The following is an 11782-nucleotide window of genomic DNA, read 5'->3' as shown; positions in this document are numbered from 1 at the left end:
GTCTGCTGAACCCACCCACCCCAATCCGATATCCAATGGGATTTTCCAGAGTTCCCACGTCGTTGAACTGAGGTCACACTGAGGTTTCCCTGACACTCAGATACAATCGGGCTCAGTGTACCTCACCTCGTCTCACTGAGAAACAAGGACACAGGAGGTGACCGAGGCAGTACTGAGGGAGGGTCACACTGTGGGAGGGGCGGTGCTGAGGGTGAGCCGCACTGTTGTTGACAATTCATTGTGCAGTCAGTTGTGCAGGACGTTGCACAACTGACTGTTGCACAATTCATTGTGCAGGACGTTGGTGATGGACAGGGCCAATGAGGCTGGTGGTGCCCACAGTGACACACTGGCGCCCTGGGCAGTGACTCACTGGTGGTGTGCCCTGGGGCAGTGACACACTGGCGCCCTGGGCAGTGACTCACTGGTGGGTGGTGTGCCCTGGGGCAGTGACTCACTGGTGGGTGGTGTGCCCTGGGGCAGTGATACACTGGCAGGCGGTGTGCCCTGGGGCAGTGATACACTGGCAGGCGGTGTGCCCTGGGGCAGTGACTCACTGGCAGGCGGTGTGCCCTGGGCAGTGACAGACTCTGGGCGACGGACATTGAAGGAACAAGACTGCACAGAACCCGACAGCAACAACACATTCAGAGGTCCCTTGGCTGCTGGGACAGGCAGCAGGACGAGTCCTCAAGGCAGTCCTGGGTTAACTGGACAACATCTACCGGTGGGAAGGGCCAAGCTGGGCCCCCCTGGGCCCCCTACACGTTGGTGGCTGGGATCTGAGCCCCTCCCGGCACGTTACCAAGGCTGCCGTCCTGGACTTCAGCCCGGAAGGGGCGCAGCCGGGCCTTGACCGAGGTTCCGGCCCCAGGGGTGTCCTGCCTGCTACCGCAGCGGAAGAAGTGGATGAACCCTTTGCGGTAGTTCCTGTTCATCCAGCCGTAGAGCAGGGGGTTGGCGAAGGTGGAGCACATGGCCACCACGTGGAAGACAGTGTAGAGCAGCTTGTACTCCCTGAGCTGCAGGAACCGGCCGTCCAGGTCACTGAGCAGCTGGAAGAGGTGGAAGGGCAGCCAGCAGATGGCAAACACCACCACCACCATCACCAGCATCTTGGTGGTCTGCCTGCGCCGGTAGTGGGCATCCTTCCTCATGCCTGGGCTCGTGTGCTTCTTCAGCTTGATCCAGATCCTCGTGTAGGCGTAGCTGATGATCAGCAGGGGCAGTGCGTACTGCAGGATGAACATGGTGATGCTGTAGATGGAGCCGTTTTGGGCGTCACTGTTGGGCCACTTCTCCGAACACACCACCATCTGCACGTTGATGGGCTGCAGCTCGACCAGCTTGTGCTCCCGGAAGATGGCCAGCGGTCCGGCCAGCACAGCCGACACCAGCCAGGTCACTGCCACGATGACGAAGCTGATCTTCTTGGAGATGTGGCTGTCCAAGTGGTAGACAATGCAGCGGTGGCGGTCCAGGGCGATCACCGTCAGGGTCAGCGTGGACACGTGGACACTCAGCGCCTGGGAGTAGGGCACCAGGTGGCAGAGCAGTGCTCCCAGTTTCCATTCGTCCAGGAGCGTGTAGACCAGGGTGAAGGGGAGGCAGAGAGTGTCTACCATCAGGTCAGCCAGTGCCAGGTTGGCAATGAAGAAGTTGGTGACCGTGCGCATGGTTTTGTATTTCACGATCATGTGAATGACCAGCGAGTTCCCCACCAACCCCAGGAGGATGATGACTGCGTACGCTGTGATGAGGGTCACCTGCACTCCCAGCAGCTTGGTGCTCTCCACCATGGAGGGGGCGTCCTGACTGCCGGACTGGTCGACAGCCATCGTTGGCCAGGCCCTGGAACTGTTTTGGCCGCTCCCTTCCATCGGCTCGGTGATCCGTGCAGAGCTGGACTGGGGCTGCTCCCTGCCAACAACAAGAGCATCAGTTCAGAGGCAGCAGTCAGGCCGCCAATCACCCAGGCATAGACCAAGTGCTGCTCAATGGATAGAAACGGTTTAGAGGGATATGGGCTTTCTCCTGGACTCTAACCCCAGCAGCAATGTTCCATCTCCCTCCACCACCTCCCCCCCACCGTCTCTCAACCCCCCAACCCAGTCCCTCCCCCACCCCCCACTCTCCCTTGCATATTCATCGTTCCCAAGTATGCTGCAGATGGGCCCCGACTGGTTAGGTTTTTGCGGGTTTCACCTCTCAGTGAGGAGGACTTTAACCAGAGCTCCCCCCACCCTGGAGAGGGAGGGGTCCCGGAATCCCAGGCCGAGTTTTACAGCACTGTGCCGACAGCTGCTGCAGACAAGGGTCTGAGGAGAAAAAGGTTTCATAGAACAGTACAGAACACAGAACAGGCCCTTCGGCCCACAATGTTGTGCTGACGTAGCTAATCCCTCCTACCTACAGAATGCCCACATCCCTCCATTTTCCTCTCATTCATGTGCCCATCCAAGCCCCTCTTAAAAGCCCCCAATGAATTTGCCTCCACCACCCTATCAGGCAACACATTCCAGGCATCCACCACTCTCTGAGTAAAAAACATACCCCTCACGTCTGTTCTGAACCTACCCCCTCTCACGTTAAATGTATGCCCTCTGGTATTGGATCACTCAATAATGGGAAAAAGACATTGCTTGTCCACCCTATCTATGCCCCTCATAATTTTATACACTCCCAACAGATCACCCCTCAGACCCCGCCGCTCCAGAGAAAAAAGCCCAAGTTTGTCCAGCCTCTCCTGATAGCACATGCCCTCTAATCCAGGCAGCATCCTAGTAAACCTCCTCTGCACCCTCTCTAAAGCCTCCACATCCTTCCTGTAGTGAGGTGACCAGAATTGCACACAATACTCTAAATGTGGCCTAACCAGAGTTCTACAGAGATGTATCATCACTTCCTGACTCCTGTACTCAATACTTCAATTAATGAAAGCAAGCGTTCCATTAGCCTTCTTAACCACTCTGTCTACCTGTGTAGCAACTTTCAATGAGTCATGGACTTGCACCCCAAGGTCTCTCTGCTCTTCACACTGTTCAGGGTGTTGCCTTTGAGTGTACTGTCTCTTGACTTTAGTCTGCAGCAGCTGCTGGCACAGTGCTGTAAAACTCAGCCTGGGATTCAGGGACCCCTCTCTCTCCGGGGTGGGGGGAGCTCCTCACTGAGAGGTGAAATCTGCAAACACCTCACCAGTCAGGGCCCATCTGCAGCATACTTGGGAATGATGAATATGTGAGGGAGAGAGGTAGAGACGGGGGGAGAGACCAAGGGGGGAAGAGACTGGAGGTGTGGGGGGGGGGGAGGGAGAGAGAGGAGGGGGGATAAAGACAGTGGGGGGGGGGGGGTTTGGAGGGAGAGGGAACATTGCTGCTGGGGTTAGAGTCCAGAACAGGCAGGGTCTGAAACTGTCCAGAGTGACCTAGGAACAGCTGGCACTCTCTTCCTCAACACCAGAGCAACGAGTTATTTTAAGGCCAGCATTGGTAGATTCTCATTAATGAAGAGAATTTGTAGAGTTAACAGCGGAGGAACTGGGAGAAATCAGCCCAGATCTGATGGAACGGTGGAAACAATGAGCAGGTCACGGGACACAAGATGGTTCAACTTCAACACCAGTCAGGTGAAGGAAGAGAAACAAAGGGGTGATATTAAAGGCTGATTGGAGGGAAGATGAAAGACGTGGAAATGTGTTTAAAAAGTATGTTTTAAAGTTAGCAATGTTTAACTCTGAAAGAGCGAGGCTTGAACTGAATAAATTCCAATGTCTGAGGACACCTGTCACATCCTGCTGCTGAGGTCTGTGAGTGAGTTTGGTGTGAACACCACAGGCAGGGTCCCAATGTAGGTGTGTCTGGAGGAAGTGAGTACTATTGGAGCACGGCTGAAGCAGGCCGGCATAGCCAGAGGGTAGTGGGATGCTGGGGGTTAATCACACATGCCTTGACCATTGACTCTGCTTCAGAGGGTTTCCAGCCAAAGCCACACAGTGACAGCTCAGCCTTGCTAAAGCGATCAGTGCCGGCCACAGGAACTCCCAGCGAGACATGGCCTCACGCTGTGCCGACTGTCAAAACCATTCTGTCACCAGTCGGTACCTCTGCTGTCAGGGTGCACCCATCGGGAAGGACCGAGACCATCCATGGTTCACTCGGACAGAGATCTCTCAATCACCCACTTACATCATCACACCCCATGGACACTGTGTGTGGCCCACCCCTCCATCCTGCTCCTCCCGGGAATCAGGTGATCTGCTTGTAACCTGATCCCCGAATTCCCCCTCACCCCCAGTAACCTCACCGCCCTGTGCTTTCAACTGTCCGTCCATGCTTCAAAACTATTCAATGCCTTTCCTTCCTTTCCTCTGAGGAGGAGAGTTCTAAAGGCTTGACCCTCTGAGAGAAAACGTTTCACCTCATCTGGGACTGACTGAAAACAGTGACCCCTGGTTCTAGATCTGCCCACGGGAGGAAACACCCTCCCCACACCCCTCCCCACCCCATCACCCCTCCCACACCCCTCCCCACCCCATCACCCCTCCCCACCCCCCTCCACACCCCATCACCCCTCCCCACCCCATCACCCCTCCTCACCCCTCCCCACCCCATCAACCCTCCCCACCCCATCAACCTTCCCACACCCCTCCTCACCCCATCACCCCTCCCCACCCCCCTCCTCATCACCCCTCCCCACCCCATCAACCCTCCCCACCCCCCTCCTCATCACCCCTCCCCACCCCATCACCCCTCCCACACCCCTCCCCACCCCATCACCCCTCCCACCCCCGTCCTCATCACCCTTCCCCACCCCTCCTCACCCCATCACCCCTCCCACACCCCTCCTCATCACCCCTCCCCACCCCCCTCATCACCCCTCCCCACCCCATCACCCCTCCCACACCCCTCCCCACCCCATCACCCCTCCCACACCCCTCATCACCCCCCCCCACCCCATCACCCCTCCCACACCTCTCCTCACCCCATCACCCACACCCCTCCTCATCACCCCTCCCCACCCCATCACCCCTCCCAAACCCCTCCCCACCCCATCACCCCTCCCACACCCCTCCTCACCCCATCACCCCTCCCCACCCCATCACCCCTCCCAAACCCCTCCCCACCCCATCACCCCTCCCACACCCCTCCTCACCCCATCAACCATCCCCCACCCCCCTCCCCACACCCCCTCTCCCCACACCCCTCCTCACCCCACCACCCCTCCCCACACCCACCCCTCCCCATCACCCACCCCCTCCCCATCACCCCTTGCCACCCCTCCACACACCCACCCTCCCCTCACCACCCCTCCCATACCCATCCTCTCCCATCAGGATTTTAAATCTTTCAATCCCCTCCCCTTGTTCTGAGCTCCAGGAGATCCAACCTCCTTCCCACAACCTGTCCGTTCCTGGCTGGAGTGGGATCGAACCCTGCACTGGTGGGAGTGAGAGCTGATTGGGTGGGAGGAGTGGACTCGGGAGTGATGGAGATCAGCAAACAATGACTGGGACAGAAAGCTGGATTCACATAACAAGGGAAATGACCGAGCAGGGTCTCAGACGTTGAGTTGAGTGGAAGCAATTAGTGTGTAAATGGAGTCTAACTGCGGTGAAGATCAGCAGTAGCCTTTGATGAACACGGCTCTGCAGACGGTACACACCAGCGTGGCTCAGCGCGGCCCCAGTCCTCCCTCTGCTGCATGCATTGGGGAGGGGGTGTTCGGGGCAAGTCACAACCCACAGGGTGATGTCGGGAATCTGAAACCCTCTCTCCAGAGGAGGAACTAACACTGAGGAACATACAGGAGAACATACATGGATGGGGGTTTCAGGGAGGTGGTCACACCATGGGGTTCAGCCAGATAGGGGGAGGGAAGGGGGTGTGGGAAGGGGGACAAGAATGGGAGGACTGGAGGAGGATTGGGTTGCGAGGGGGGGGAACACAGGAGGGACAATTCAACGTTCATACCATTGGGTTGTAGACCACCCAGGTGGATCATGAGGTGTTCAGGGGACCAGGAGAACAAAATTAAAAACCTCTCACAACGAAGGACAACAGAGCAGCTGCAGCACAGAGAGATCCAGCAGGGAAACAGGACCTTCGGCCCATCCAGTCCATGCCAACCACTCACTTACACCAATCCCACTTTATTTTCCCACATTCCCATAACTCCCCCCAGATGCCACCCCCCACCCACACACGGGGGGCAATTTACAGTCACCAGTTAACACACCTCTTCCATCCCTCCCCCCCTCGTAACCATGACATCTCCCCGTCATCTCCTGGTTCCAACCATCGCCCACCAGCCCCTGCCTCACCCCTGCCCCTCCCCACTCTCAGTCCTGATGGAGGGTCTCAACCTGAAACACCGACCATCCCTCTCCCCCCGACAGATGCCACCCGACCGGCTGAGTTCCTCCAGCTGTTGGTTTTTAACATGAAACAGCCAGTCCTGCCCCTCCCAGACCACAGCTGAGAGACGGTGGCCACCGCCCCCACCCCCCCCACCTCCCCCCCCCCGCCCCCGCCGACTGTGTCTGCTGCCGCACCCACTGACGTTCGCTCCGAGGGGCACCTGCTGACTTTGCTCCCCACCCCTCCCTCTGCTCTGTCCTTCATCAACATCCACCAACTCCCACTCCCTCACCTCGGACCCTTCCTTCCTCACTCCAATTCACTCTCCCCCCTCCCCCCACCCCCCACCACTTTACAACATTTCACTGCAGCACAGGACAGGCCCTTCGGCCCACAATGTTGTGCCGACACTTTATCCTGCTCTAAGATCTAGCTAACCCTTCCCTCCCTCATAGCCCCCCATTTCTCTATCATTCGTGTGTCTAAGAGTCTCTTAAATGTCCCTAATGTATCTGCCCCCACAACGTCTGCCGGCAGTGCGTTCCACACACCCACCACTCTCTGTGTAAAAAACTTACCCCTGACATCCCCCCTTATACCTTCCTCCAGTCACCTTAAAATGATGTCCCCCCGTGTTAGCCATTGTCGCCCTGGGAAAAAGTCTCTGACTGTCCACTCGATCTATGCCTCTTGTCATCTTGTTCACCTCTATCAAGTCACCTCTCGTCTTCTCTCCAAAGAGAAAAGCCCGAGCTCACTCAACCTATCCTCATGACATGCTCCGCAACCCAGGCAACGTCCTGGTCTGCTCATCCTTTCCCTCCAGCCTCCCTCATCACCCTCCTCGACACCCTCCATCTCCCCACTCCTGCCTACTCTCCCCCTTGTCCCGGATTCCCTCTCCCACCCCTCCCTCTCCCCACCCCATCCTAACCCCTTCCCCACCTCCCCACCGCTCCCTCCCTAACCCCTTCCCCACCTCCCCACCGCTCCCTCCCTAACCCCTTCCCCACCTCCCCACCGCTCCCTCCCTAACCCCTTCCCCACCTCCCCACCGCTCCCTCCCTAACCCCTTCCCCACCTCCCCACCGCTCCCTCCCTAACCCCTTCCCCACCTCCCCACCGCTCCCTCCCTAACCCCTTCCCCACCTCCCCACCGCTCCCTCCCTAACCCCTTCCCCACCTCCCCACCGCTCCCTCCCCAAACCCCTTCCCCACCTCCCCACCGCTCCCTCCCTAACCCCTTCCCCACCTCCCCCCCGCTCCCTCCCTAACCCCTTCCCCCCCTCCCCACCGCTCCCTCCCTAACCCCTTCCCCACCTCCCCACCGCTCCCTCCCTAACCCCTTCCCCACCTCCCCACCGCTCCCTCCCTAACCCCTTCCCCACCTCTCCCTCCCTAACCCCTTCCCCACCTCCCCACCGCTCCCTCCCTAACCCCTTCCCCACCTCCCCACCGCTCCCTCCCTAACCCCTTCCCCCACCTCCCCACCGCTCCCGTCCCTAACCCTTCCCCACCTCCCCACCGCTCCCTCCCTAACCCCTTCCCCACCTCCCCACCTCTCCCTCCCTAACCCCTTCCCCACCTCCCCACCGCTCCCTCCCTACCCCTTCCCCACCTCCCCACCGCTCCCTCCCTAACCCCTTCCCCACCTCCCCACCGCTCCCTCCCTAACCCCTTCCCCACCTCCCCACCGCTCCCTCCCTAACCCCTTCCCCACCTCCCCACCCGCTCCCTCCCTAACCCCTTCCCCACCGCTCCCTCCCTAACCCTTCCCCACCTCCCCACCGCTCCCTCCCTAACCCTTCCCCACCTCCCCACCCGCTCCCTCCCTAACCCCTTCCCCACCTCCCCACCGCTCCCTCCCTAACCCCTTCCCCACCTCCCCACCGCTCCCTCCCTAACCCCTTCCCCACCTCCCCACCGCTCCCTCCCTAACCCCTTCCCCACCTCCTCACCGCTCCCTCCCTAACCCCTTCCCCACCTCCCCACCGCTCCCTCCCTAACCCCTTCCCACCTCCCCACCGCTCCCTCCTAACCCCTTCCCCACCTCCCCACCACTCCCATCCCTAACCCCTTCCCCACCTCCCCACCGCTCCCTCCCTAACCCCTTCCCCACCTCCCCACCGCTCCCTCCCTAACCCCTTCCCCTCCCTTTCTTCTCCCTCCTCGTTCATCCTGCCATCCCTCATTCCCTCTCCCCTGCCTGAGGCCTCTCTCTCCATTCTCACTCCCCTCTCCCCCTCCCCGTACCCCTTCACTCTCTCCCCGTCCCCACTTCCCCCTCACTCCCTCCCTCTCCCCCTCCCTCCCCCTCCCCCTCCTCTCTCACCCTCCCACCCCTCCTTCCCACTTCCCTCCCTCTCCCCTTCCCCCTCCCCCTCACTCCCCTCCGCCCTCCTACTCCCTGCCCTCCGCTTCCCCTACTCACTCACTCCGTCCCCCTCCCCTCCCCTCTCCCTCCTCCCCCCATCCTCTCCACCCCATCCCCTCCCTCCCTCTCCCCTTCTCTCCTCCTCCCACCCTCCCTCCCTCTCCCCACTCCCCCCTCCCCTTCCCTCCCCCTTCTTCCTCCCTCCTCCTCTCCTCCCCTTCCCTCTCCCCCACCCTCTCCCTCCCCCCTCCTCTCCCGCTCCCTCTCCCTCCCTCCCCCTGCCCCCTCTCCTTCCTCCACCCTCCCTCCCAACTCCTCCCTCCCTCTCCCCCTCCCTGCCTCCCTCTCACCCCCTCCCTCTCCTCCTCCCTCCCTTTCTCTCCCCCCTCTCTCCCCCTCCCTCTCCCCGTCCTACTCTCCCTCCCTCCCCTTCCCCCTCCTCTCCCCTCACCCCCTCCCATCCCTTCTTCCCACTTCCCTTCCCCCTCTCCCTCCTCCCCCCATCCTCTCCACCCCCTCCCCTCCGTCTCCCCTCTCCTCCTCCCACCCTCCCTCTCCCCACTACCCCTCCCCCTCCCTCCTCACTCCAACCCCTCATCCTATAAATCCCACTCCTCTCCCGCTCCCTCCTCCCTCTCTCCCCCCTCTCTCCCCCTCCCCCCTCCCCCTCCCTCCCTCTCCCCCCTCTCTCTCCCCCTCGCTCCCTCTCCCTCCCTCTCCCCCTCCCTCCCTCTCACCCCCCCCGCCCCCTCCCTCCCTCTCACCTCCCTCTCCCCCCTCCCTCTCCCTCTCCCTCCCCCTCCCTCCCTCTCACCTCCTCCCTCTCCTCCCTCCCTTTCTCTCCCCCCCTCCCTCTCCCCGTCCCACTCTCCCTCCTCTCCCCTTCCCCCTCCTCTCCCCTTCCCCCTCCTCTCCCCTCTCACCCCCTCCCCCCCCCTCCCCTCCCTCTCCCTCCTCCCCCCATCCTCTCCACCCCCTCCCCTCCCTCTCCCCTCCCAATCCCCTTCTCTCCTCCTCCCACCCTCCCTCTCCCCACTCCCCCTCCCCCCCTCCCTACTCCCCCTCCCCCCCTCCCTCCCCCTCCCCCCCTCCCTCCCCCTCCCCCCCCTCCCTCTCCCCCCCTCCCTCTCCCTCCCTCCCCCCCCTCCCCCTCTCTCCCACCCCTCCCCCCCCTCCCTCCCTCCCCCCACCCCTCCCTCCCTCCCCCCCCTCCCCCCTCCCCTCCCTCCCTCCCCCCTCCCCCCTCTCCCCCCTCCCTCCCTCCTCTCCCCTCCCTCCCCCCCCTCCCTCTCCCCTCCCTCCCCCCCTCCCTCCCTCTCCCCCCTCCCTCTCTCTCCCCCCCCTCTCCCCCCCCTCCCTCTCTCTCCCCCCTCCCTCTCCCCCCTCCCTCTCCCCCTCCCTCCCTCCTCCCTCTCCCCCCCTCCCTCCCTCTACCCCCTCCCTCCCTCTCTCCCCTGCCCCCCTCCCTCTCTCCCCTCCCTCCCTCCCGCCCTCTCCCCCTCCCTCCCTCCCTCTCCCCTCCCTCCCTCCCTCTCCCCCTCCCTCTCCCCCTCCCCCTCCTCCTCCCTCTCCCCCCTCCATCCCTCCCTCCCCCTCCCTCTCCCCTCCCTCCTCCCTCCCCCTCCCTCTCCCCCTACCTCCCTCCCGTCTCCCCCTCCCTCCTCTCCCCCTCCCTCCCTCCCCCCTCCTCTCCCCCTCCCTCCATCCCTCTCCCCCTCCCCCCTCCTCCCTCTCCCCCTCCCCCCCTCCCTCCTCTCCTCTCTCTCTCCCTCCCTCTCCCCCTCCCTCTCCCTCCTCCCTCCCTCCTCTCTCTCCTCCTCTCCCTCCCTCTCCCCTCCTCCCTCCTCCCTCCCTCTCCCTCCCTCCTCCTCCCTCTCCCCTCCCTCCCTCCCTCTCCCCTCCCTCCCTCCTCCCTCTCTCTCCCCTCCCTCCCTCCCTCTCCCCCTCCCTCCCTCCTCCCCCTCCCTCCCTCCCTCTCCCCCTCCCTCCCTCCCTCTCCCCCTCCCTCCCTCCCCCCCTCGCCCCCTCCCTCCCTCCCTCCCTCTCCCCCTCCCTCCCTCCCTCTCCCCCTCCCTCCCTCCCTCTCCCCCTCCCTCCCTCCCTCCCTCTCCCCTCCCTCCCTCCCTCTCCCCCTCCCTCCCTCCCTCCCTCTCCCCCTCCCTCCCTCCCTCCTCTCCCCTCCCTCCCTCCCCTCTCCCCCTCCCTCCCTCCTCTCCCCCTCCCTCCCTCCCTCCCTCTCCCCCTCCCTCCTCCCTCCATCACCCTCCCTCCCTCCTCCCTCTCCCCCGCCTCCCTCCTCCCTCTCCCCCTCCCTCCTCCCTCCTCTCCCCCTCCCTCCTCCCTCCCTCTCCCCCTCCCTCTCCCTCTCTCCTCTCCTCTCTCTCTCTCCCTCCCTCCCTCCCTCCCTCTCCCTCCCTCCCTCCCTCCTCCCCCCTCCCTCCCTCCTCTCCTCCCTCCCTCCCTCCCTCTCCTCCCTCCCTCCCTCCCTCTCCCTCCCTCTCCCCCCCTCCTCCCACCTTGTGCTCACTGATCCTCGGTACTGCCGTCCGTTTCCGAGCGGCTCCCGCAGTTTCCACGCAGTCCGGTGCGGGACGCGGTCGCTCTCCGCCCCTTCACTCCGCACCCGCAAACTAGCGGAGAGCAGCAAAGATCCCGCAGCCAGCGGCGGCTCGGGGTGCGGGCTGGGTGTCCCGGGGCAGCGGGGCGGACTCACCGCCGGAGGGTCCGGGAACCGGGCACAAAGTTGGGTGCGGAGAGCGGGGCGGGGTCCGCACGGGTGCCCGGGGAGGCAGGGGGTGCGGGCGGTTGTGGACACCGCTGGAGAACAGCTGCTCACCTCTGGCTCCATGGGGGGTGGGGCAGCCCCCCCGCCGGCCGGGAATCGCAGACAGCGGATTGTCCTCAGCCGAGTGCGGGAGGCGCCCGTTCATGTGGTCAGGCTGAGGCTTGGGGGGGGGGGGTGACGGTGTGTGGTGGGGGTGTGTGATGGTGTGTTGTGTGTGTGTGTGTAGTGGGGGAAGGGGGGTTGGTGGTGTGGTGTGGGGGGGTTGGT

At 62.9% G+C, this 11782-nt stretch overlaps 1 protein-coding gene across 1 annotated transcript; it reads right to left on the bottom strand.

Moving 5' to 3' along the window:
* Window positions 1-761: 761 nt before the first annotated feature.
* On the bottom strand, window positions 762-11578 carry LOC127569125 (neuropeptide Y receptor type 2-like). The gene is made up of 2 exons (XM_052013488.1): window positions 11247-11578; window positions 762-1920 (listed from the first exon to the last, which is right to left on the bottom strand). Exons 1-2 carry the CDS (start codon window positions 11576-11578, stop codon window positions 762-764), a joined length of 1491 nt encoding a protein of 496 aa, XP_051869448.1.
* Between the last annotated feature and the right edge of the window lie 204 nt (window positions 11579-11782).

Source organism: Pristis pectinata, chromosome 4 (genome assembly GCF_009764475.1).
Source record: "Pristis pectinata isolate sPriPec2 chromosome 4, sPriPec2.1.pri, whole genome shotgun sequence".
Classification (NCBI taxonomy): Eukaryota; Metazoa; Chordata; class Chondrichthyes; order Rhinopristiformes; family Pristidae; genus Pristis; species Pristis pectinata.
The sequence above is the reverse complement of the archived record's forward strand: the minus strand, read 5'-3'. Positions and strand labels throughout refer to the sequence as shown.